Genomic DNA, 27,191 nt, shown 5'->3' with positions numbered 1-27,191 from the left:
ATGAGAAAAATACCTGACCTGCTAAACCGGCTAAATTCTATGCAGCAACAGAGACAGTACTCAGACTCAGGTTTTGCTTTTTTTTCTCCAAATGAAAAAAATACAACTTTACAATTAAGCAAAATATAAAAATGTAAAGTTTTCCATTCTACTAGTGAGAGACTAGGTCTGTTTGTGAAAGCCAGCGTCACACATTGAGCTGCTCTTTGTCTCAGTCTGTGCTGCAGAAGAACCCAGTGAGTCGACGAGGGAGTTGGCCTCTCTCTAGCACGCTCTTCCAGAGCTCAGGTTTTGAGCTGCAGGATAGTTTCCTCCCTCTATTATGCCAGATTGTCTTTTAAAGGTCTTTGAAGGGGAAAAAAAAGGATATTTTCCCCTCGACTCAGAAGTGGCTTTTTTTTCACTGCTGTACCTGTTGCACATGACAGCACTGCTGTTGAAAGCTCACAGGCGTGAATCAGAGCGGAGGCATATCAGCCTCTTATCCAGACAGGAAGTCATCTTGCGTTTTCCCCTTTTTCCTTCCTGCCACTGATTTATGTGTTTGAAAGGCTCCGACAAAATAAGGTCTTTGGCAGGAGGTGAGCTCGCTGCTTTGCTCTGCTCTACGCTGTCCTCAGAAGCCTTAGGAGCAGCGCCGGCACAATAGCAGACAGAGCGGCTTTCCACCCCGAGAGGCTGGTGATAGCGCTCAGTGCGGCGCTCAAACCCCTTTCATCTGCTGTTTCATTCATCGTTTCTTTCCCAAAAAAGTAAACAAACGCTTCACAATGCTGCTGATCGCATCAACACAACACAAACAAACCATCACCCGGCTCGAACCTTCATGCTTAACTGCCTCTAATGGAGTGTTCTGCTGAATATTTGTCTTTTTTTCTTCCTGAATCTTTTGATGACGATTGTACTCTGCAGTTAGATGATCTTGTGTTTATATTCCAAGTATGTATCTGCTAATTCTCTGCTGACCTTCATGTTATTTTTATAAGGAAGCAGTAATAATAACAGGCTGATCTGAAGACCCATAAACTGTCCTGAACACAGAAATGCGTTCCATAAATTCTACATTACATTATATTACATTATACTTAGCTGATGCTTTTATTCAAAGAGACTTAAAGTTATTTTCCATGGTATTGGTTTCAGTCCCTGGAGCAATATGGGGTTAGGTGCCTTGCTCAAGGGCACTGGAGCCATGAATGGAGGTGTAGGGAGAGGTAACAGTGGGATTCTGATCATAAGACCACCTCCCCAATCATTTGGCCACAGCTGACCTTGTGCATATTTTGCTACTTATTTTCCAATGACAAAAAATGAATCTGCTTGAATGATCATGTGGTCTGGTTGAGTTGGGCAGTAAAACCACGTCATTTGGAATATGTGGCATTGCTGTCCGTCATAGAATGACACTAGGGTGTTGAGAACGAGAAGACAGTCATTTATGAAGAAGGCCTATCCAATGTTGCCTGACCATGCGATCTTCACGTGTTCAGGTTTAACCCCTTAAGACACAGCATTATAAATGAGCTGTTACCAGAATGGCAATGACCAAGTTGTAATGCATTACTAAAGGCCCTGTGCACTGTCATAGTAGAGTAGTACTATAATAGTTAACTTTCAATGTCTATTTCAGCGTGCCACAGGAGGTACGGCGTGCATTAAGGGGCTACCAGGTAATGTCTTGTGATTACCACAAGGACCGCTTGGAAGCCCATCATGGCTGTCCATGACAGGCAAGCGCAGGTTGAGTATTTATTAATACCTACAAGTTGAGTCAGATGTTTAGTGTATTCCCTGCACTCACAGCCAAGGTATGTTTACCTTGAAAATGGCCTCTTGGCAGTGTTGTGATTGTGACATACACAACCTTTACTGTATGCTTTACTTGATACAGTATCTGTCTCATGGAATCATTTAGCAGTCATACTGAATACAACACACTGTACCATGGCGACATGCACAACCTTTGCTGTATGCTTTGTTTGCATGGTTTGTGAAATCATTTAGCAGTCATCAAAAACATACCATGGTGACATGCACAACCTTTGCTTCACCTGTAAGTTCCCTAGGGGTGCCATTGAGGGCTGCCCCCTTGCATGGGTGAGGCATAAATGCAATTTCGTTGTGTGCTGTGTGTTCAATTGTGTGCTGTGGAGTGCTGTGTCACAATGACAATGGGAGTCTGAGTTTCCCAATGGGCTTTCACTTTCACTCATGTGTTATGGATGTCACAGCTTCAGTGTGGCCAGTCTATACACTTACGTACGGTGTATGTTAGCTTATGTCTCCACAAACCTCTGGGCTGCAACCGGCTTCTGGGCTTCTGGCTTCTTTAAGGCGGAGCGTGTCGTGTCCCCATCAGGTGGCCAGATCGCGTTAGGGCTAACTTAATGGGAACCGGCTGGGAGCATTAGCATCGAGAGATCCTCAGCAAAGTAATTGCTCATTTTATCTTTAGAGCCTGTGACAGTGTCCTAGCCTTTTGAAGATCAACTGCTCCTTGTGTGTGTGTGTGTGTGTGTGTGTGTGTGTGTGCGTGTGCGTGTGCGTGTGCGTGTGCGTGTGCGTGTGTGTGTCAGTGTGTGCATGTGTGCATGTGTGTGTGTGTGTGTGTGTGTGTGTGTGTGTGTGTGCATGCGTGTCTGCATGTCTGCGTGGCTGGCCATTCTTTTTCTGATACACGGCTACTTTTCACTTTCAACAGAACCATAGCCTCCTTAACATTTTGGTGGGGTCGTCGTCAGCCAGCGCATAGCTAACAAGAGATGCATTTTGTCACCTGGCACATTACCATGGCAACAGCAACAGGCAGCAGCAAATGACGGACTCGACTGTGCGCTCAGCTGTCCTTGCTTGCCATAGATGAGGGGAGGGGAGGGGAGGAGGGGGATGATATCATCATAGCTCCGGGTCAGAAGAAGTGTGTGCAGTCACGCCAAAGGACACAAGAGGAGAAGAGAGGAACAGCTGTGGACGTTTGGGCTCATTCCGTGGTGGCGGTTAGAATGGGTTTTTAGAGGCAGGAGTTTGGGGTAGATAGGAAAGGGACGTTGGGTAGGGGCAGCTGGATCCCAAGTGAAAAGCGAGACGATTATTTTCAACAGCACCGAGTGCTCTGCTGCCACCGCTGAGAATCAATCTCCAGGCCCAGACACACTTCAAGATGCCACAGACGGATAGAGGAGTGTAAAAAGAAAGAGAAATCTTCTTTATCCAGAGACAGACATGACAAACTTGTCCTGCCAGCCCCTTTACTACCGCCCACACCCACCCTGTCAACAGGGACAGATTATGACTCCAAAGGCCCCTGGGCCAGAAAATAAGGAAAGACCCCCCTCCCAGTTTGGCACTGATGATGGTCTGAAGGACCGAAAACGTTTTGCACTTCACTGGGTAGCACCTTCTTTATTTTCCTTATGCATTAAAATCATTTATGCATCGGCACCAGTGGTGTGCGAGTTCCTCCTTGCTGCTTCACTGAGAAAATGTGAAAATTTTCAAGTTTTTCAAAGTGTGATTGTGAGAAAGGAGATGTATAGAGGCTTGGACTTCAGGGCCCCGCTATGATTCTCAGGCCCCTGCGCCTAGGCCCGGTAGGCCTGCGCAGTAATCCGACTTTGCCTGTCAATAACTACCCTTGAGGTTGCCTAAAGCTGAACTAAGCTGGGTGTGAAGAGTAGCCGTGCGAATAGACTAGGCGCGATGCGATTCAAGCGACAGAGTGCAGCAGCAAGCGATACGAGCGATTGAGGAGACTAGAGTATGTCCGTACAGGCAGAAGGCAAAGCATTCAAGCATTCCCATTGGCTGTGGTCGCTGACCTCTATACAGTCATTGGCTGTCGCGGCTTGTCGCCGAACCACGTCATAGAAAGTTGAAAAGATTTCAACTTCAAACTGTCGCGCTCGTCTCGCAAATCGCTCTAGTCTCTAGAATCGCTTTTGTCGCGCGTCAATTACTTCCGTCGCTCGCCTCGCTCAGATTGCCGCTGGTGTATTTCTGCAGTAAGACTGTGCTTGGGCCCCTGCCCACGGTGACTGCACCACTCCCGCCCTCCTGAGGCTTTGGCCATGGCCCCTATTGGGTTACCCACTCACAGCCACAGCTGTCTAGTCCGAGAGTTTTGTCACTCGAGGGGCATGAACCCAATAACATGTGATTGGTTGGTGGCTCTCTCCCATCATTGATATGGAGGCTAATGGGGCCGTGGCCTCAGTGTAGAAGGTCAGTGAGGAGTCAAGCGGTCAGGAGGTCAGGTAGTGAGTGTATGGAGATCACTGCTGTGTCGCGTTACCTCTGGCCGACCAGATTTATGTATCAAACGCGTCCTTGTCTGAATGGGTTTCGAATGTACGGCACCAGTGTCCAAGCAGAGGTGTACTAGCTATCGTCATCGGTGTCGCCTTAATTCAAGTTATTTCACTTGTTACCTTATCGACCCATTTGAACTATGAATGATCAACATGTTGCAAGCACACGTACGCACACAGGTGGTTGATCCTGCACAGACTTAAGAATAGAGAATACTGGAAAAGGTGAAGATGGAAAAAAATAAAGATAGCTCAGTGTACTAATGCTTAAGGTGTGAGAAGGCAGCTGAAAAGTCTGGGATAGACAGGGCAAGATAAAGATGGGCAAGGACCCCTAGGCTACAGGGTACCGGAAATAGAATTACCTAGGCATCGTCATATTTCCAAGAAGCAATTAAGAATAGCACATTTGCAGATGACTTTCAATACTGCCTCTTTTCACAATTCTCCATTTACCAACCCCTTTTGCCAACTTGACTGTAGCCATATCCAGCAGTGGTGTAGTCTACTTTTTTGAAGTGGGTATACTGTATATTTGAGCATTTTTTGAAGTGGGTATACTGTATATATTTGTGCTATTGTGCTATATCCAAAACAATGGATCAATCAATTTTAAGTAGGCTAGGTATACTGAAATCCCTGAAATTTAGAAGTGGGTATATTCCGTATACCCGCGGTCTACGTAGACTACAACACTGATATCCAGCCTGTGTATGAATTGATCCTGCCCTGCGGTTAGAGGCCTGAAGAAAGACAGCACGCTTTGCTGCAACGGGGCCTGACAGTGTGCTGAGCAGAGAGGGTCTGCTGGTTCTCCTGTGAGCGAGAGGCTTTGGAGTGAGTCCACACACTTACAATTCTTTTTTTCTTGATTAAAAAAAAAATTCCATTAGCAGGATTTTGTTTTGACCATTGTCTTCTGATGAATCTGACCCTGCCATGGAATTAAAAAAATCAAGGAAAATAAGGATTTTTAAGTGTGCGGACTCCTCACTGCAAACTTTCAGTCAGCCTTTGGCCTGCACCTTTTCCTGGAATGTGCACAATTCTCAACCTCAATAGAATCCCCTGTGAGCAAGCCTGGCAGTCACAGTTAGCTCTTTGATCTGATAGAAATGTCCATCACAGGCCTCTGTACTGTGTACAATGTGCTAAGGACAGTCCTACACCACACAGTGAGACCACATAAGACGTACGGTAGTGTGCATAGGCTCGTTCTTCAATGGTTCACTATTTCAAGGGCAAAGGAACAGCTGGAAATAGACTGCCTGGCTAGACTGAGTTGAGCCCAGTCTATCTGTGAGTGACTTCACAACACCAATGACATGAAGTAAGACCCAGTAAGACACCAGTAAGTCGTAATGCATTACTAAAAGGCCCTGTGTACTGTCACAGTGGTGTAGTGCTATGGTAGTTACGTTTTTTTCAGTGACAATTACAGCGTTCCACTGGAACTTTGTGCGTTAAGGGGCTACGCAAACAAGACTGGCTGGATTCTACTATTTAACACTTTCTCCTTTTCCCTTGTGTCAGACTTGTTCTCTTTCTCTTTTTCGTTCTCTGTCTCTCCAACTTTTTTCTGTGCTTCACCATTTTTCTTTCACACATCTTACTCTGCTCCCTGCCACTGATGCTGAAACATTTGCTTTGTCATATTGTTTATTTTCTCTACTTCTCTCCTTTTCTCTAACTTCCATTCCCTCTTTCTCTCTCTCTCTCTCTCTCTCTCTCTCTCTCTCTCTCTCTCTCTCTCTCTCTCTCTCTCTCTCTCTCGCGCTCTCTCATGCTTTATGAAATGCAAGAGAGATATTTATTTACAGATGTGTATCAATATGGATGGAATAGAAGAGGAAAGGAAAAAAAATTAACTCTTTCTCAATACCTCTCCCTGTCTGTCTCTCCCTCTTCTCTCCATCCCCCAGGAATGGACGCATCTATGGCACACGAGCGTAGGCCCCCCATGGGACCCTCCTCCGCATCACGCTACCACCGTCGACGCTCCTCTGGCACTCGAGATGAGCGCTACAGATCAGGTGAGAGAGAGTGAGACCACCACCCCCGTCTCTAACAGTGTTTTCACACCTGGTCCCTCGCAGCCATTTAAGTGAACTCAGACCTGTGACTCAGCATGTTCTGTGCATATGTGAACGCTCCAAAGTGTACCCACACCCCTTGGAAGTGAACCGTACAGACAAGACCTCTATTGACGTGGTCTCAGTACGGTTTGCTTGTGAGTCCTGACAAGTTACACTTGTGACTAGGTTTAATCTCTTAAAGGTACATGGTGTAAGATTTTTAGTTGTTTATTTCCAGAACTCATGCTACCCATTCACTAATGTTACCTTTTTCATGAATACTTACCAACACACCAAATTCTGAGTATTCATTATGATTAGAATAATTGCACTTTTCATACATGAAAAGGGGGATCTTCTCCATGGTCCGCTATTTTGAATGTCCAGAAATAGCCATTTTTAGCTGCAAAAATGACTGTACTTGGGCCATACTAGGAAATATGAGTTTATTACTTAGTAAACGTTCATGAAAAGATCAAATTTGGCAATAGGCAACCCAGATTGATGAGCAGCATGATACAATGACCAGCAGAGTTGCAGTACCTTTTCTGCACAGTGTACCTTTAAGGAGAGCTCTAGAGGACCTGGCGTGGTAAAAAAAGGACTGATACACCATAAAAGTGTAATGGGACCAAAAAGATTGGCCGGTTCTTTTTGTAACACAGTCACTATATGAACAAAAACAGAACTGAGTCCTTTTGTTGTCGGTTCACTTTTTGGTCCACTTAAAGAGGCCTGAGTTCGGTTCATTTAAAGGAGACTAGGTGTGAAAACCCTATTACAGACAGAACTGAGTCCCTTTGCTGTTGGTTCACTTTTTGGTCCAGTTAAAGGGGACCAGGTGTGAAAACCCTATTACAGACAGAACTGAGTCCCTTTGCCGTTGGTTCACTTTTTGGTCCAGTTAAAGGGGACCAGGTGTGAAAACCCTATTACAGACAGAACTGAGTCCCTTTGCCGTTGGTTCACTTTTTGGTCCAGTTAAAGGGGACCAGGTGTGAAAACCCTATTACAGACAGAACTGAGTCCCTTTGCCGTTGGTTCACTTTTTGGTCCAGTTAAAGGGGACCAGGTGTGAAAACCCTATTACAGACAGAACTGAGTCCCTTTGCCGTTGGTTCACTTTTTGGTCCAGTTAAAGGGGACCAGGTGTGAAAACCCTATTACAGACAGAACTGAGTCCCTTTGCCGTTGGTTCACTTGTTGGTCCAGTTAAAGGGGACCAGGTGTGAAAACGCCTTAACAACCTTGCAGGTGTCAAAAGTAAAAGTAAATTCATTCATTGGTGTAAGTACAAGACTAGCATGTGACATTACATTGCTGTTACAACGTTTAATCCATTGAACATATTGAGGCAGATAGACTGGGCTGTTACTGAAAAGCACAGAAAACCCAACAAGATCCAACCAGTGCAGAGTCAGCTGATCGTAAGACAAGGACACAGGTCTAATTTTTACTGAGATAAGTGACCTGTGTTGTAAGGAAACTGTGTTTCTTTGTGTTACTTTTACTTTTGGCCCCTCTGATTAACATTGTAGCAAGAGGGTCCAGTAAATCTCCCTCTCGGACACCTGAAAGAGGTACACTATTGACTAACAGCTTTTAGCCCTCTTAGAAGTGAGTCTTCCTCCCAGTCCAGAGTTTGCGTCAGGTGTCTTGTTAAAGCCTGTGGCCAAACTGCACTGGATGACCTCATTTCATTTACACCAATGTACACCAGCACCCTAGAGATTGAGATGTTCCTTTTTATCACACATTCAAATTATATTCTATTAATAGCTCATTACAGGTAGTTATTCTCGTAAGTCTGGTGGGTATGAAGTCAAGAGACATGAGTCAACTAGGTCCTGCTGACTGGGCATATTTTTTAGAGACAAATTTCATACAAAAAAATGTGTACAAAGATAAGAGAGTCTGTCTGTGTGGCTCACATAACAAGAGAACATACCACGACTAGTTTGTCAACGTGGAGCGCGTACCGTATGTACTGCTGAATGATGTGAATTACTTTCTGTGTGGGTAGATTGGAAGCGGGATGCCATAAAGCTCAAGGTTTTGTGTCTGGGTGCTGTGTCTGTGTAGCAGCCAAATGTGTTAGTCTCTGGTGGCCCTCCGTAATTCATACCGCGCCATCTGTCAACCAGCCTCCTTCAGAGTTACACCTGTTCTCTACAGATGAGATGAAAACCCAGTTCGGAGTGGACTTAAAGTGATTGATTTCTCCCTGTTTTTTTATCATCTTGTTGATGTGTTGCCATCCCTCCGTAATGAATGAGTGCATCATCAAACCTTCACGCCTCAATTTTTATTTGAGGACTGAATGAAGTATTAGCTGAAGTGAACTGTATTTAAGAACACATATCCATTCCCTCCACCTACGTGCATTCTATTTAACACTATCCCTCCTTCTGTTTGTCTGTGTTTTCTCTGCTTCACTGTGTGTGTGTGTGTGTGTGTGTGTGTGTGTGTGTGTGTGTGTGTGTGTGTCTGTGTCTGTGTCTGTGTCTGTCTGTGTCTGTGTGTGTGTGTGTGTGTGTGTGTGTGTTTGGTTGTGTGTGTGTGTGTGTGTGTGTGTGTGTGTGTGTGTGTGTGTGTGTGTGTGTGTGTGTGTGTGTGTGTGTGTGTGTGTGTGTGTGTGTGTGTGTGTGTGTGTCTGTGTCTGTGTCTGTGTCTGTGTCTGTGTCTGTGTCTGTGTCTGTGTCTGTGTCTGTGTCTGTGTGTGTGTGTGTGTGTGTGTGTGTGTGTGTGTGCGTGTGTGCGTGTGTGTGTGTACATTGCATATGTGTGCGTGTGTGCACATGTGCGTGTGTGTGTGTGAGAGAGGGTGAGACTTGTGAGAGAGGGCAAGACAGCACTCCTTTTTACATACAGTACAATATATAAACATTGTTATGGTAAAGTACTGTGTAAGATTTGTCTGTCCAGTCTGTTTGCAAACGATTAAACAAAGCAAACAAAGACTCAATCAGGGGGCAGACAGAAACAGACACATTTCTAATTGTGTAATATATTACACTTCAGATGTCCATTATATTTAAACCATTATGAGATAATTAAAATGTGAAGCCTCTTTAAATTCTTAAGACAAGGCCTCATTTATTATCATTGTTACTATAGACTGCCAATGACCAAGCCATAATGTATTACTAATGGCTCAGTGTTGTTGTAATAGTTTAGGACTATGCTGCCCTACAATCTAAGAACGCAGTAACTCTGAAAACGGCAAACTGAGAAAAAAGGCTTCAAAGTTTCCCATATGGCGCGACAACTGTGTTGTCGGTAAATTGGTGGTGACACTTCCTGGTAATGCTTGTTTAGGATAGAAATTTAATGCACACAAAAAAACAACATTTATGTGTCTTTTTGCCACAAAAAACAGAGTTACTGCGTTCTTGGCTGGTATTACTGCCACAAAATGGAGTTACTGCAGGAGTTAATGCGTGCTTGGCTAGTATTACTGTCTACTCCCAAACCAGTCCCATTGGAACGTGCAGCAGTAACTCGCCGACTTACTGCGTTTTTGTTTTGTACGACATAACCTGTTAATACAACAAGCAGTAACTTTTTTTTGGTCATTTTTGCACTTTCAAAATGAGTTTTCTCCAAAACGGGACGGTGTTGGACCACCATTTTTTGACACAAGACAAATGAGGTAGTTTAAAACCCATTTCCGATATAAAAATTTTTTCGACCATTTTGAGTTACTGCGTTCTTGTTTTGCACGGCAGTATGGTGGGCAATGTTTTCAGTGGCTAGTAGAGCGTTCCACTAGAATATGAGGTTACTGTGCCAGAGATTCTTTAAGTATATAGAGATATGCCAACATAATAGGTTTCTATGGGCACCTAACGCGACCAGGTTCCGGTCTGCCTAAAGGGCCGTGTCATAATGCTCCTACAATGAATAGAACAGTCCTTAGGTCTGCCTAGGTCTGCCTAAGGGGGGCCATAATAGAACCAGGAAACAATGGGCCAATGGAACCTCTCTCTCTCTACTCTCTCTGACTGTGCTGTGCTCCCACACGCATGAAGGATCTGACTCATGATTGACAAAGCGTCTGACCAATCGAGAAGGTCATCTATTGTCCTCCTGTTTTGCCACGTCACAAATCTTCATGTGCATACAAAATCTGTGAGCTCGGTCCATCTGTGCACATGTAAAGCTGTCCAACGGTGAACAGCGTGTGTTTGCAGCGTGTGTGCGCCAGAGAAAGAAAGAGGGAGAGAGAGAGAGACTGTCAGACTAGAACCATTCTCCCCCTCCCCGCTCTCGCTCTCTCTCTGTCTCTCTCTCTCTCTCTCTCGCTCTCACTCTGCCAAAAGAGGGGGCATGCTAACGTCAGATCTGTGCCCTCCTGCTGGCTGACGGAGCTCGGAGCACAGTCACCTCGCTGACTCAGTGTACTCAGCCCAGCCATACGGGCCGGAGGTGGTAGCCTCTCTACAGACACCTCCACTCGCTCCACCTGCGATCCCTCTCTTCATCTCTTTCTTTCTTTCTTTCTTTCTTTCTTTCTTTCTTTCTTTCTTTCTTTCTTTCTTTCTTTCTTTCTTTCTTTCTTTCTTTCTTTCTTTCTTTCTTTCTTTATTTCTCACTCTGACCTCATCTCTCTTTTCTCCTCACCTATTCCATTATTTAATCTCCTCTCCGCCACTTTATATAGAACACATGGATTTTGGTTTCTGTTTCTGTTTTGTTTGTTTTGTTTTGTTTTGTGTCTCTGCTCCCCATCCTCTCTTCTCCTCTCATCTGCTCTTCTCTCATATGCTTTCCTCTCCTCCTCCTCTCTTTTCTAACCACATTCTCCTTTTCTGTCCCCATTCTATCTGCCCTTTGAGGCTTAGCATGTGGCAAGCCTTTTGACTGGAGGTTTGATTCTAGTAACAGGACAAAACATATGAATGGGGAAGTGAGTGACTAGTGTTCTCTTTCACCACTATCTGAAAGGCCCTTGCAGGCACAGAGTTTAACCTTACTGTCAGTGTCACCAAAATGGAAATGGCCAGGTCTTAATCTGTTACTCCCAGTAATGTCATAGCAATGTTGTTATGATGTAGTTTGGTATTTTCAAGGAAGAGCAAATACGGTAGGCCCGTTGATGGCCCCATCTGCAGTAAGAAGATACCCCCACATTGTTGTCACAGGACTCTGTGTGTATATTGCTGTAGGTGAATGCATCAGCTAAACCAGAGATATAAAGTAGAAGTACTCTTACAGATGTAATTACAACACTAGTGGTATGATATCACATGGTTCCAACTTTGTAATATACTGCAGGTGTTGTAATTACATATCAGAGGCAGCAAGACTAAGCACATCTCTTGCAGCCTTCAAGAAACAACTAAAGACCTTCCTCTTTCGAGAGAATCTACTAGACTAATGCTTGAGCTGGCCTTGCCCCAGGGCAGACTCTTGACATGATGTTTAGTTTAGTTTAGTTTGTGTGTGTGTGTACTCGTTATTTACTCATTATGTATTAAAAAAAACCCCAAAAAACTAACCCCTCCTTGCAACTGCACTTGTTGTTCTGTATATATCCTGTGCACTTTGTATTTGCTTGTGATGTTGGCTTGATTATGTCCTCTTTTGAAAGTCGCTTTGGTTATAAAGCGTCTGCCAAATGCAATGTAATGTAATGTCATAATGTAATGTAATATGTAATTATGTCTACTTCTACTTTGTACAATTCTGAGCTACACTGTAAAAGATTGTCGTGATTTCACATTAGAATTCTACATCAAGAAGATGTATATACCAGTTTACTATTCACTGCTGTAATGTGCAATGCATTGTGGGATATCATATAGAGTACAATTCACAATTGTAAATGTACAGCAGCACATAGTACTTTTTACAACATACTGTTGTAAAGATCTGTTTTGTCAGGGCTGCTGTCCTAATGCAAATGTATGCAAAGCCACATGCAGAAATTATGGAGCTCAGGTCACATTCTGATTGGATGCTTTTAAAACATGCATACAGGCCTGATAGAGGTGGAGAGGATTTGAACTGATTTGAACTCTTCAATCGCACACACCTGGTCATGAGCAAGGAGGTAGAGATAGGAGGGTTTACAGACATCATCGGAGCGTAGTGCGGAATGATAGCAAGCGGAGTCCAATTCTCTTCTTCCATGGTCAAATTGGAAGCATGGTAAAGTGTGGAACATGTCATAGGATACAGTAGTGAATGTTTGTCAGCTGTCCTTACTTATCCCCCGCAATTAATGCTGACCGACAGCTGCAGTAAATTTGGCCACAAACTGAGCACTGACAACCGGATATCCTCTTTCGACCAAATTTGTGGAGTACAAATTTTGTCCATCATGGCATCGCACACACTGACCATGTGCACCATGTCATTAAGCATAAATGTATTAGTTCTATGGCATTAAAGTAACACCCTCATACTACGAAGCCAATTGGACCAATAAGGGAAATTCTTTCTCAGCATTTATCCCATTTGGGTATTGAAGTACACACACTAGTCCGTAGCAGTGGGCTGCCTGCTGAGTGGCGCCCGGGGAGCTGTGTGGGGGTTAGGTGCCTTGCTCAAGGGCACTTCAGCTGCGGTCCGGTCAGGCATTGAACCGGGAACCCTTGGGTTGCCAACCCAGTGCTCTAACCACTGAGCCAGAGCCACGACTGCACCCAAATACTACACTGTGGCCAATGCATTTTCCATTGAGTGATACTGCTTATCCAATCTACCTATCTACCTGGTCATGAGCCAGCTGATTGTAAATGACGTCCAGGTGCGCTAATTTCAGCTCAGTGCAATTCAAAACGGGCTTCTCTCTGCTAAAAGGGCATGGGAGAGGCCAATGATGGTTTGTCCATTTATACAGACGATGGGCAGGTCATAGAGCATAAACGATGCTCAGGTGTGGCAGCCCCCCTGTGGTTCAATTTGGCTTTTTGATGGCTTCGGCAACAGAATATATCTCAAAATCCCATGAGAAGGAATGGAAGCAGAGGCCCAGGACCATTATTTTCAAAGGCTGTATGTTGTGAAGTTTCCAGTGTTTGCGTTGGAAGAACGCAACAATTAGCTGGCAACTTGTTGCTAGCAATTTGTTGTAATTTTACAACAATTAGCTGGCAACTTTTTATTGCCAGCAATTTGCTTTAATTTTACTTCAATTAGCTGGCAACTTTTCACCAGCAATTTGCTTTAATTTCACAACAATGAGCTGGCAACTTTTTTGCCAGCAAATTTGTTGTAATTTTACAACAATTAGCTGGTAACTTTTCACCAGCAATTCAACTCAACTTCACCTTACTGGTGCAATGTGCAATTAATGAAGATTGGCCAACAGGCTGGCCCACTTGAGCCATGAAACTTCCCACACATTAAAAGGACAGGTGTTTCAGTTATTCTGTCCAACCACTGTGTAGACAATTCCACATATATATGGAATGTTTACTTATAAACATGGATCAGAATGAAAACTTTTTGGAACTGAAGTTTTGATATGTGCATTAAACAAGGGCCAAAACCAATCCATTTAAGAATATCCTTATATATTTTTTAAACACTATCTTAGAAGGAGCCCAGTCTGTTTTTGAACTGTGGTTCTAGAGCAGGAGCATCAATGATTGGAACATTCTAGGAACTTGTCAGCTTTTTGATACAGATATCTCTTGTTACTCTGTTGTCACACTCTATACCTAACCAATCTGTCAATTAGTGCCTTGCCTCACTTTATTACTAATCACTTTCATGCCGTGATTCAATGATTGCCAGCACCTGCCCAATGCCTGATTACTCTGGTCACATGGTCCACTTGCCCCACTATATAAACCTGGATTGTCACACTGCTTTGGTTGCTTGTCTGAATGGCACAGCATAGCGCCTGACTCACTGGCGCTCACTGGTACTGGCAATCAATTGATTAGCCGACTAGATGAGTGGTTGGTTTGTTCACAAGGTGACTGACAGCATAGTGCCAGTTGACCAGCTAGCTGCCTGGCAGGTTGACTGACAGCCTGTCCGCCTGGTCAGTTGACTGGCTTGCTGCCTTGCTTGTTGACTGGCTGGTTGACTGGCCAGCTGCCTGTCCGGTTGACTGGCTGCCTGGCTGGTTTGGCCAGTCAACCAGCCAGTGAATCGGACAGGCAGCTGGCCAGTCAACCAGCCAGTCTGTCAAGGCCAGTTGGCTACCTGGCCGGTTAACTGGTTGGCTGCCTGACAGGTTAACTGGTTGGGTTGTTTCATCTTTTGAGAGCCATCTTGTAGCATAGCATGTTTTATGGTGTTTTTTGCATAATATTAAATTTAGACCACTTGATTGGTTTGACAAATGCATTTCCATACAGTCCTTATTGTGACTGTTTTTGAATTCCCCTTTGAGATGACTTGATAAATGAAAGTCCTCTTGAGGAAACTATCACTGTCACTGTGACAACACTATGCTGAATGATTTATTATTTGTGCTTCACCCATGCAAGGCTGAACTTGTAGAAGTGTATGCTTAGGGCAGAGTGGCATTATGGTACCATGCTATCTCAGTCATGGTGGAGGATGGGGACGATACCATGTCGAAGGCATCTCAGACATGGAGGCGGGCAGCGGTGGTGGAGGCGGGGGGAGGCGGTCGGATGTGGGGGCAGGACATGTGCCATGGTCAGAGTAGTTTTGAAAACGGAACAGTGTTGTAATTTTAAACGACTTGCTGGCAACTGTTTTTTTTCTGCAATTTGTTGTAAATTTAAAACAATTTGCTGGCAATTATTCCCCATCAATTAGCTGTAAATTTCAGTTTGAAATCTTTTACAGTGTAAATGCAATACTGTGTGTTGCTCTATGTGGAATGCATCAGCTGAATGCAATGCCGTGTGTTTCTCTTGGCCTCCAGATGTGCATACGGAGGCTGTCCAGGCGGCGCTGGCCAAGCACAAGGAGCGCAAGATGGCCGTGCCCATGCCTTCCAAGCGCCGCTCGCTGGTCGTCCAGACCTCCATGGATGCCTACACTCCGCCAGGTGAGCCTCACCCCTCTAGCCTGCAGGCTGACTGTTTCTCCATCACCACCCTCTGTCAAGTGGTCACCCCCCTGTACAGCAGACCAGGCTCCTAAACCTCCTCGCTGGAATTAAATAATTGAATTTCACTGTTCCCAAGTTCTTCCAGCCATTTGCTGTGTCTAGTGATGTGACATCTAGTTCCAAGCTAGCCGCTAGCTGGACCCATAAGATTCAATGTTAATCACTAGCTTGGAAGTAGAATCTGTCTTGCCAGACTCAGAAAACAGCTGGTAGTTCCATGTAAAAGTCAATTATTTAACGTATTTAATTAAAGGGGAGGTGTCAAATGAGCTTATTTCCAGAAAGGGCATGGTATCGCTTTAAAGCCAGATATGTGGCCCCGTATGTCTTTGATGGGAATGTGGGCTTTTTTTCCACATCAAGATCCAGTTAGGCCACAGCAATCCATGAGAGAGCCACATGTGACTGTGTGTGGAGCCGTGGGTTGCCATAGTCAACCCCTCAATTAGGCCATAAGGATGCTAATACCTACATTGTGGCAGCCAGATTCAAAGGTTAACGGTAAAACTGCCCTCCTAAAAGGGTATTCTCATAAGCTTATGGTTAATTCAAGGGTTCATGTACCCTCTAAGTACCTGTATTTGTCATTTGGATTTCAAATCTGCCCATCTGCAATGGATATACAGTACCTTTCTCTACACAGTATTTAAGAAGTTGTTACTGGTTGTGTGAATGATTGGTGCTGTATGTAATGTATACATATATAAATTAAACAAACTAAATAATTTATTATTTGGCCAGGGCTCACTTGTAAAAGAGAATTTTATTCTCAATGTGATTTTATTTCCCTGGTTAAATAAAGGTAAAAAAAAAAAATAATAATATTTTTTTTTTAAATCCTAAATATGTGCTGTAGTAAGTAGCTGATAGGGAGTGCCATGTATGAAATTACCTGATGTAGCATGACTGCCTCTGGGTCTATGACGTTTTGGGGTCAGTCATCAGGTGGTACAACCACAGCTAATGGCCATAAATTGATTACTAATTGGGTAATTGTCATTAATGTGCTGCAATGAATACTGTATGCTTCTTAGATAATCCCCAAAAAACAAGCAAAAAAATAATTTACCGGTAATCCACACAATAGTAGAATAAGCTGTGGTTGCACCTCCCTGACGTGTGCTTCTGAAACGCCACTGACCCTTCTGTGTCTCGTCCTCATGGTCTACTGTCCACCACCATCATGACCACCATCATTTGTAACTTTTGTAACCTTGGTAACATCCAGAAGGGAGAATGATGCACAGGCTAGTCAATAATAGCTTATAGCATAGTGTAGCATAGATAGCTAGTTAATAACATAGTCTAGCATAGATTTCTAAAACTGAAATTCAGCTTGACTATGGTGTATACGTACATGGCTTGTAAAACTCACACATTTGTTGAGCCAATAGCTTGAATGTCTCTAAGTCCATGTTAGCGTACAGTAGGCTAGTGAGTGTCTCATCCTCAGTGTCGGTGTGTCTGTCGCCGTGTCTCGTCCACCACCACCACCACCACCATGTCCATGTCCACCAGCGGTGCGGGCAGCTCAGCGGCTCTGATTGACTCTCACTAGGCCTCTCTCCTCTCTCCTCACTGCCCCCCCTGACAGACACGTCGTCGGGCTCGGAGGAGGAGGGCGGCCAGGGCGAGGGCACCCCCACCTCCAGCCAGGGCAGTGTCAGCATGGAGCACTGGATCAGCCGCGCTATCCACCAGGGGTCCACCACCTCCTCCTCCTCCTCGTCCACGCAGAGCGGGGGCAGCGGGGCCGCCAGCCGCCTCGCCGACGTGCTGGCCCAAACGCACGTCGGGAAGTCAGGTACGTCGCTACGTAAGCTCTTTTTCCTCTTTTTCATCTCCCTCGAACTCTTTTTGATGTGGCTGTATAATGCTATTGCTGTTCGGCTAGGTTTTGCACCTGTTTTCCCCCCACACACACACACAACACTGCTACCTCCTTTTCTCATTTGGGAGTGACTCTCTCTTTTCCTCATCCATCTCTCCCTCTCTCTGCATCTCTTCTCTTCTTCACTCTCAGCCTCTGGTATCCTCACATCCTCACTCCTATTCCGATGATACCTACCCTCCTCACCTCACTCCGCTCCTGTTTTTAATTTAACCGTATCTGCTTTTGCAGCTAACCTGATGCATCTGTCCTTCCACCACTGGTCCTTTCAGCACTTCTTAGTTGTTTCTGGCCTGTCCACTTCTGTGTGCTTTGTTCTTGTTGATTTTATATTCTGTACTAGTACACAGCCTATACTGAATGTCTTTACATTATCCTGTGCTCCAGGTAATGTGATGTGTCATTAAATTGGCTATGTGAACACATCAACACATTCAACCCAAACACTCACAAACCAAGTACAGTAGTAGTAGTAGTAGTGGAACTGGTAGTAGTAGTAGTAGTAGTAGTAGTAGTAGTAGTAGTTTAAAGCATTTTAGTTATCATCTCTCATAGCTTAGCTTTGCAGAGCTTTGTTACATATTTGTCAAATTTGCATGCCACAGTTTTATTGATCATTTAGAGTAATCAGAGGACACACGATTGCTCATTACAGTCGGAACAGATGTTAGATCACTCTACAGTAACTGGCTTACCCGGGATGCATTTCTCTGCTGCTAACTGTGTTAGCTGATTTGTTGTTTGCAATGCAATTTTCCATTAGCAACTACCCAAGTTGCTAATTGGCTAGCAACTGCGCTTTCGAGAAACGCACCCCTGCAATGTACACAGAGCCTACACCAAAGGAAGCAAACGAAGCCCATGCTCAGTCTGCACCTCAGGGAAGGAACAAGACAGGGGTGTCAAAGCCATTTCATCTCAAGTGGGCCGGATCAGTCACGTAATTGTGAATTGCAAATTTCTGCGTCGTATCAGAATCACATTGTTAGTCGATCATCTAGAGGTGGATGTCAGCAGGCATACTGTATCAGGAGCATCGTCTGTAAATGGTGAGCAAAAAAGACAAACTTGTTCTCAAGAACAGACAACCAGACATTTCAGACACCTGCAGTGACTTTGTAATGGGCTAGAAATTTAGTTCTTTTTGACAATCTTTTTTCCCCTCTACAAATCTGGTGGGCCCGCATCCGGCCCCTGGGCAGTAAGATTGGCACCCCTGGGATAAGGCAATCAGAGAAGGAAGGGCTGTAAGACAGGCAGGCAGGCAGGCAGGCAGACAGGCAGAGAAGAAGAATGCTAGATTGATGGAGAGCTGCAAAGAGGACGAGGTGGATTGTTCCACATTGTGCTCACATAAGGAGGCCAAGCTGACAGCGTTTTTACAGCATTGCTGCATGATGTTACAGCATCCCAGCAGTCAAGGTTCATCTTTGCATTAAACCGAAAAAAGGCAGCAATGTGTTTGCACATTCCTTTCTCTCTTTTTTTAAATTTGCTTTTTCCCTTTTCCCTTAGAGACGTACATACCTGTAGTATGCAAGAACGTGTTTTCACACCAATGAACCACACTTCGCTCTCCTGTGTGTCTATGCTGCATTTTGCCATCTAAAAGCAGACAGACATGTTTTGTGAGTTCGCTTGCTGTCCTGAAACAACAATAACAAAAACAAACAAACAAATTATACATAAATCGTTTTGCGGTGAAGGGTATATTTTTTATTTTTCTGCAGCGATGCAATGGCCCGGTTCATAGTGCAGTGGACTACTGCTATGTTCTCATCGCATGGACCACCTGCCGACCATCCCCCCTTTTGCCTTTTGTTTTGTGCTGCCTTGATGAAGCTGTGACAGGAAGTGTGTGGAGGACCAAGTTATAAGAGGAAGCTGAGTCACGACCCAAAGCCCCGTCTTTGTTCCACTTCATCACTGCATTGCAGGAGGACCACAGACCGTGTGAATGCGTGCTCCTACCTGTCAACATGGCTATTATTTGTGTTTCCTTGGGAGAAACCCGCCCCATACCCCAAACCCTTTTAGTATCTACTACCTCTGCTTTCCTGCTTTTCACACCCCCATCTTTCTTCTTTGGTTTCCTTGGCTGTTGTGTAAGTGCTGCTCACTCCCCAGCCGAGGACTGGGTTCCATGGCTCTAAGGTTGGCTCTCCTCTTCCTGCTCATCTTCCTCTTCCTCTTCCTCTTCCTCTTCCTCTTCCTCTTCCTCTTCCTCTGCCTCTTCCTCTCCCTCGCTTTTCCAGGGCCCATAGGGCACCTCTCGCTCAAGAGGAAAACTGTGTTCGGGGTCGCTGAGAATGGCAACTCGCTGCGCCGCTCCTGCGAGTTTGGATCCGACCTCCTCTGGCCACCACCCTTGGAGTCGGATGGTCAGTATGCCACCCATGACCACCACCACAGCCACCAAGCTCCACCTCCGCCTCCACCCTGTCCCCCATCTCCATCTCTCTCTGCCAGCCTGGCCACAGTCGTTTATCCCCCCCCCCTTTAGCCCTTCCACCCATCCATCCATCCATCCATCCATCTCAGAAGTGAATATCCTGGCTTCAGAATGTACAACATACAGTATGGCTCTAACCTGTATGCCTAGCACAGATGGTTTTACTACACTGATCTGTCTGTCTGATGATTAGTGTAGCTAGCCATCAAATCCGCTGGTTCAGCACGTGACTGATCCATGGCAGTATGTGGCAGGATATTTACTTTCTGAAGTTGTGGGGGTCTACACCTGTGATCCGCTGCAACCCATCCCACCTTTCGGAGGTGGACTGTGTCAGTCTTTGTCTTCTTCCATGTGACGTCACGTGGTCCCTGTCTTGTGCCTCATTGTCTGTGAGGCTGGTCTCTGTTTCTATGTCTATGGACCCCGTGTTAGCTGTCAATGCCATGTGCAAGGGTTATCACTGCATTACTGTAACTAGATGCACTTTGATTTTGATGCTCGATGTGATGACCTATTTCTTTGGTGGTTTATTTCCCATTTCTTTTTTCAAGATTTTTTTGTGTTTTTTTGTCTAGCAGTCTGCTTTTAGGTGCTTAGGTGTTTCTCATCTGTCTGTGTGTGTGTGCTGTGCTGTATGTGCTGTGTTACAGTAGGCCTATGTCTTTGTCAGTCAGCGCATCCTCACCACAATCAGAGTGCCAAAGATGGCCGCCATTGTTATTTGACCGGCCGGTCTCCACCTCCATGCGAATGTGTTTGTTGAAGCGAGATGTCATCGCTGCTGAGTGGTCTTTGACATTTACACATTAGAGAGTGATTCATCTTCCGTAGTCCCTATCCTTGCTGATGAAGATTTTTTTTTTGGAGGGGGGGATACATTGTTCATCAAAAACACAATCAGGCGAACATTAAGAGGAGAGAAGAGTGAATTGATTGACAGTGTGATTATCAATTATTCCTTCCATATCTGCTCAAGGTACCAGCAATCAAATCACTCGGCAAGTCACGTAATACAGATTGGATATCAAACCAAACACCTCTGGAAAACATTTTATCATTTTAGAGGGAAAAAAAGCCCTTCATCCTAACTGGATGTTTACATACAGCAACAACCGCATGGTATTGCTAACAAAATCAATTACTGAAATAATTCCATGTTAGTAACACCCATCAATTTTTGTATCAATTCAATTAAAATATGTGCTTTTTAGAAGTAATAACCCAATGTACCAGTAATAGTTTCCCACCAACACAACTGTGACCTCCTCCATAAACATAACATGCATACACATATATTTGACTAGCGCAGAGACCAATGTGATTGGTCAGTGACGTTCCAGCAGTAGCACATGTCAGGGCGGTGCAACGACAGCCAGTGCCACTATTGCATGAATTTTTGTTTGTTTGTTTTCAGTAGATTATCTAAGAAGCATATTCATTGCAGCATATCAATCACAATTACTAGTTAATTTATGATTATGATAATTAGACTCTGTTGCACCACTTGACGACTTGCCCGCCTGTCTGTTTTTTATTTCTGTGTGTCTGTCTGTGTGTATTTGTCCTTGTGCAGGTGGTTTATTTTCAGTCCTGTTGCGCAAGAATAGCTGTACAGCAAGCCAGTGGGCTTTTCTGCCTGACAGTCATTGCTGTTGAAGGAGGAAGCTAAGTCTGTCACAGGGAGGCTTTGGCTGGGCTGAGGCCAGAGAGGCGAAGGCGAATGCTGGGTTGGTGGGTGGTGTTGGGGTTGGGGATGGGTGCTGCTTACCATGGGCCTGCAGTGGCTTACTTCAGCCCCTGGACCCCCTGGCTCCTTCTCTCTCTGAGTCACAGAGAGACGTTGTGCCTGTCAGGCCTTCAGTCACCCTGACAGAGGATAGCCCTCTCTTCTCCTGTTCTCTTCTCTTCTCTCTCTCTTTCTCTCTTTCGTACCTTCTCTTCTGTTCTCTTCTCTTCTGTTCTCTTCTCTCCTCTCTCTCTCTCTCTCTCTCTCTCTTTCTCTCTTTCGTACCTTCTCTTCTGTTCTCTTCTCTTCTCCTGCCCTCTCTCTCTCTCTCTCTCTCTCTCTCTCTCTCTCTCTCTCTCTCTCTCTCTCTCTCTCTCTCTCGATGTATGATGTCATTTTCTTTCACTCTGTCTCTTCCCTTCCTCTCCCCTTTTCTTTTCACCTTGCTGTGTTTTATCTCTCTCTCTCTCTCTCTCTCTCTCTCTCTCTCTCTCTCTCTCTCTCTCTCTCTCTCTCTTTGTTGTCCTTCCTCTCTTTCTCGCTCTCACTGTCCTTCCTCTGAGCAGCAAATCTTGGTCATCTCTTCCCCAGCCCAGGCTTATTCATGGAGGCCTTAGAAGTAATTTATTAATTTCATGGAGGTTGTCTGTGACAGACCCTGGGTACCGTGTTTCTTAGGGGTGTTTATAGGAGAACGCCCTTGAGTTTTCCCCTTGAAGGTCCTCTCTCTTCGTCTATACCTCAGCAGCATGAATATCTGCTGTTACGGTCGCAAAGCTATGATCATAGCTATTTGAATGGAAGAAAACATTAAGGCACGCTCGCTCTTTCTCTCACACAAAGACAAAATACACTCAAATGAACACGCACAAAGCGAAAGACATTTGAGGTGAGCTTCGTTGTCCTTGGGCCGTTATTCAACCCCCCCACCCCACCCCTGCATTTTATTCTCTCAATGGTGATTGAGATTTTTGCAGCACTGTCCTCCCAAAATCCCAAATTGCACAGTGAACATTATTTCTCACCTAGCTGGTCAATTTGAGTGTAATGGTGCGTGTGTAATGGCCGTCACAAGCTGCATAGAGTTTTTTATGAGCTGCCCTGTTGTCCAGAGAGGAGATAGAGGCATATGCCTTCTAGATAATTCTGTGGTTTTGAGCAGTCACCCCATGGGCAAGCGTTTGGCGTTTGACGTTTGCGGTGACGATGTACCCCTACCATGATTCATCTGTGGAGCTCTGGGTGTTATCACAACCGATAACAAGATTTTTTTTAGATGTCTGTCTGTCTGTCTGTCTGTCTGCCCAAGATGGAAAGACATGAAAGAGAAAGGCTTTTGAGTTGATCACATTGGGGTGGCTGGGAGGGATGAGATATTAATAATGAAGTGTCTAGAACTTCTTGTAAAATCAAGAAGAAGAGATTGGGTGCCGGGCAAGGGAAATCAAGTGGAAATGAAAGAGACTTTCATTTCACAGCCACTTTTAAAACCCTTTTTCACGCCGTTATCTTCTGCTCTCTCTCTTTGGCTTGCTTCTGCTGTTTCCCTTCCCAGCACACTACACACTTTTATTTGATGTGTGCATGTTTTTTTGTGTGTTTGTTTATTTGTTTGTTTGTCTATTTATGTATTTGAATAAAGATGTTCACCACCTCTCACGCTTTTTGTGGTCAATGAATTGCGGTCAGATTGTGTGTCTGGGCACTTTTTGTTCTGAAATGTAGGAATTAATTTAGTTTTTCACTATTTTGCTTCTATTTTTGTCCAACACTCTCTCTCGCTATCTCTCTCTCTCTCTCCCCCCTCCCATCTGGTTGCCATGACGCAGAGAACCACTCGGCCCCTCCTGATGTCACCACCTACACCTCGGAGCTGCCCCCTCAGGTGGAGAGGCCACAGGTGTCCACGGTGCCCAGGACCACGCCCAAATATGGCAATGCAGAACTCATGGAGACGGGAGACGGTAAGCCTAGCCTAGCCTAGCCTAGCCTAGCCTGCCATATGTGTGTGTGAAAATTGACTGTATGTACAGTAGGTAGATTGATGGATGCATGTAAGTACACAGTAATTTTGCGGTGTGAGTTCATCACTTGAAGAGTTGAATTGAACATTCAATAGTCTTGGCCGCACTCTCTAAGTATTGCATTCGTGCCATAAAATTGACTGAATGGTGATTTATTTAATTTTTTTTAGCTTTGTGAAGACCAGAAAGGGCAAACATACAGATTAGTTTTTCAGTCTGTCTAAATGAAGATGTATTGTCAGCTTACTTTTTTGGGGTGGGGAGGCTGCAGTGTCTGGGCATGTGTCATAATCGATGTCAGGGTGGGGTTGGGGGCAGAGAGGATGAGAGGAGAGGAAGGTACTGATGACAGTTACCGCGGTGACAGGTAGTGACGGACAGCTCCGTCTTCCCTGAGACAGGAAGCTGATATTTGTTGTGATGGCTCTAAGGAGATCAGCTCATGATGGAGGACATTGATCTCTCTCTCTCTCTCTCTCTCTCTCTCTCTCTCTCTCTCTCTCTCTCTCTCTCTCTCTCTCTTTCTCTTTCTCTTTCTCTCTTTCTCTTTCTCTCTCTCTCTCTCTCACACAAACACACACACGCACACACACACACACACACACACACACACACACACACACACACACACACACACACACTCCCACCTCTCTAGTTTATTTGACTTTAATTTGCTCTCCAGGGATAATCGCCCCCCTTCTGTGTGTCTGCACATGAATACATTTGTCAGATGTGTTGGATCGATGCTGCCATGCCTGATAGATTTGACTTGTTTGTTGTATGAAAACTTGGCTTTTCAAATTATGGCCCCGATGCATAACTGAGGGAAAGGGAAAGAACTGCAGAATTTCTGTGTGTGGTTTTCAGACTTGTGAATTTCTCTGAACATGGGGCTTTGGTTCAATGAATACATTCTTGTCCTCTTTGCAGGGGCAATCTTAATCCGTGTATGATGTTATATTTGTATGCCGTATATTTTAGTGCTAGGGACAAAAAAACATACTTTATATCACGATATGGATTACTTTATATCGCAATAACCATATAACATTACACCACTATTGTGTATTTTTTGCAGTTATTCTCTTTATTCTTTTCAACTTTTTTACAGGTATATTAATTTATATGTATATGAACAGCGTGCATAGGAACAACACAAACATACATAATGTTATGAAATTGTCTCAAATTGGATACTTAAAGGTACACTGTACAGGGAATGGTCAAAAAGGTACTGCAACTATGAACCTCATTGAAACTGGGTTGCCTATTGCCAAGTTTGATCTTTTCATGAAAGTTTACTAAGTAATACATTAATATTTTCTAGTATGGCCAAAGTACAGTCATTTTTGCAGCTAAAAATGTCTATTTCTGGAAATTCAAAATGATGGACCATGGAGAAGATCCCCCTTTTAATGTATGAAAAGTGCAATTTTCATAATGAATACTTAGAATTTGATGGTGATGGTAAGTATTCATGAAAAAGGTAACATTAGTGAATGGGTAGCATGAATTCTGGAAATAAACAACTAAAAATCTTGCACAGTGTACCTTTAAGCTGTAACAATGGATACAATTAGTTTATTACGATAGACGTGATAGAGGAGAAAGGGCACAATGGACACACTTTTCTATTACCGTGACGATACATATCGTTATATCGTCCAGCCCTAGTATGTCTATCCCTGTGTGTATACTTGTGGACAATTTGATGATGATGATTATGATGATGATGATGATGGTGATGATGACGTTGGTGACGTGTCCTTAGGAGTCCCGGTGAGCAGTCGAGTGTCGGCCAAAATCCAACAGCTAGTCAACACCCTCAAGCAGCCGAGGCGGCCGCCGCTCCGAGAGTTCTTTGTGGACGACTTTGAGGAGCTCTTAGAAGGTGAGCGTTAGCCGCTAGCTTCCCTTCATTAGCACTCTCATTCCAGCGCCTCCCGTGGCTCTCATTGCTTTATAGTCCTCGTAATAGGCTGGACGCAACAATACGTCTTTATGTAAGTGGGTCTGGGACTGAGCCACAAGGGCGATTCCCATTCAGTCTGCCTATTTAATGAGTCGTAATATGACCATGAAATGCAGACACAACAGCTTCGTTAACCGTTTTGTGTGTGTGTGTGTGTCTGTGTATGTGTGTGTGTGTGTGTGTGTGTGTGTGTGTGTGTGTGTCTGTGTATGTGTGTGTGTGTGTGTGTGTCTGTATGTCTATGTCTGTATCTGTGTGTCTACGTGCCTGTCTACTGTATGTCTGTGTGTCTTTCTATGTATGTCTGTGTCTTTGTCTATGCGTTAACACTCTACTCTGGCGTAACAACAGTTCAGCAGCCGGATCCCAACCAGCCCCGTCCGGAGGGTGCCCAGATGCTGACCATGCGCGGGGAGCAGCTGGGCGTGGTGACCAACTGGCCTCCCTCCCTGGAGGCGGCGCTGCAGCGCTGGGGCACCATCTCGCCAAAAGCCCCCTGCCTCACCACCATGGACACCAACGGCAAGCCCCTCTACGTCCTCACCTATGGTAAGCCCCTCTACGTCCTCACCTATGGTAAGCTGCTGCAGACTGTTTTGTTTTGTTTTGCCCCTCTACGTCCTCACCTATGGTAAGCTGCTGCAGACTGTTTTGTTTTGTTTTGTTTGTGGATTTATGCCTTTATTTGGACAGGATCCGTGCAGTATGAAAGTGAATAGGAGAGAGAGAGAGAGAGAGAGAGAGAGAGAGAGAGAGAGAGAGAGAGAGAGAGAGAGAGAGAGAGAGAGAGAGAGAGAGAGAGAGAGAGAGAGAGAGAGAGAGAGAGAGAGACAGAAGTACTGTAATGTAATGTAGGCTTGGGATTTGGCCCAGGTTGGATTCGAACCTTGGCCCCCATGGCCTCGCATATGGTACGGTGCTGCTTGGCGCCCGTGGAAACGTAATGATTTGAAACTTGATGATGAAGACGCTTGTCGAAACGTCCAATGCATGTTCTGTATGTAATTTGTGTCTGGTCCTGCACTGGGTGCACCGGCTTGTCACTTAACAACCGCGCAGTATGTGTTTTGTTAGAAAGTTAATGAGTCAGTTGTGTGCTGATGCTCTTTGGCAAATTTGTATGCACATACCCTAATAGCCTGCTCAAATGCTATCATAGCATGCTACACATTTAATATCTATGTGTAAACGACACTTATTTTGCTAGGAACTGTAAATGTGTCCTCTAAGGCAGTGGTTCCCAACCTATGGGTCGGGACCCCCCTTATGGGTCGCCAAAGATCCACAGGGGGTCGCGGAGCCCTCTTGATTTTAAGGGGTTTCGTTTTAAATATATATAGCCCATGTTGAATAAAAGACAAAGCATTTAACTAATAAATGCATAGACACAACAAATTGTAAGTGCTACATTAAACATTTATTCTATATTTGACCAAAGACGAATTGAGGAATAAAATAACTAAAATAAGTTTTCGCAGGAAACGGAGGGCATCTTGTGACTCCCTCTCGTGCGGGCGCTCGCGTGGTTGGGTCACCAAAGCTTACAATAGTAAAAACATGGGTCCCTTAAGAAAAAGGTTGGGAACCACTGCTCTAAGGCAGTGAATCTCTAACGAATGCATGTAGCCTCATCATTTCTCGCATGACCTGATTTTACCTGCCCAATTGCCTGATGAAGGTCTAGTACCGAAACGT

The 27,191-nt window shown here is 44.7% G+C and overlaps 1 protein-coding gene across 8 annotated transcripts in view; it reads left to right on the top strand.

Moving 5' to 3' along the window:
* Window positions 1-27,191, top strand: part of dip2ca (disco-interacting protein 2 homolog Ca) — a 163,352-nt gene that overhangs the window by 65,259 nt on the left and 70,902 nt on the right. For 4 of the 8 annotated variants that reach the window (XM_063206603.1, XM_063206601.1, XM_063206602.1 and 1 more), the window contains exons 3-9: window positions 6,230-6,340; window positions 15,240-15,365; window positions 16,987-17,232; window positions 19,575-19,700; window positions 23,330-23,464; window positions 25,296-25,415; window positions 25,848-26,045. In XM_063206603.1, coding sequence (XP_063062673.1) covers window positions 6,230-6,340; window positions 15,240-15,365; window positions 16,987-17,232; window positions 19,575-19,700; window positions 23,330-23,464; window positions 25,296-25,415; window positions 25,848-26,045 — 1,062 coding nt within the window. Of the gene's footprint in view, window positions 1-6,229; window positions 6,341-15,239; window positions 15,366-16,986; window positions 17,245-19,574; window positions 19,701-23,329; window positions 23,465-25,295; window positions 25,416-25,847; window positions 26,046-27,191 lie in introns of all 8 variants that reach the window. The other 4 variants (XM_063206608.1, XM_063206605.1, XM_063206607.1 and 1 more) reach the window with 3 other exon arrangements.

This window comes from Engraulis encrasicolus, chromosome 9 (genome assembly GCF_034702125.1).
Source record: "Engraulis encrasicolus isolate BLACKSEA-1 chromosome 9, IST_EnEncr_1.0, whole genome shotgun sequence".
In the NCBI taxonomy this organism is placed as follows: Eukaryota; Metazoa; Chordata; class Actinopteri; order Clupeiformes; family Engraulidae; genus Engraulis; species Engraulis encrasicolus.
This window is presented reverse-complemented; position numbering and strand designations above follow the sequence as displayed.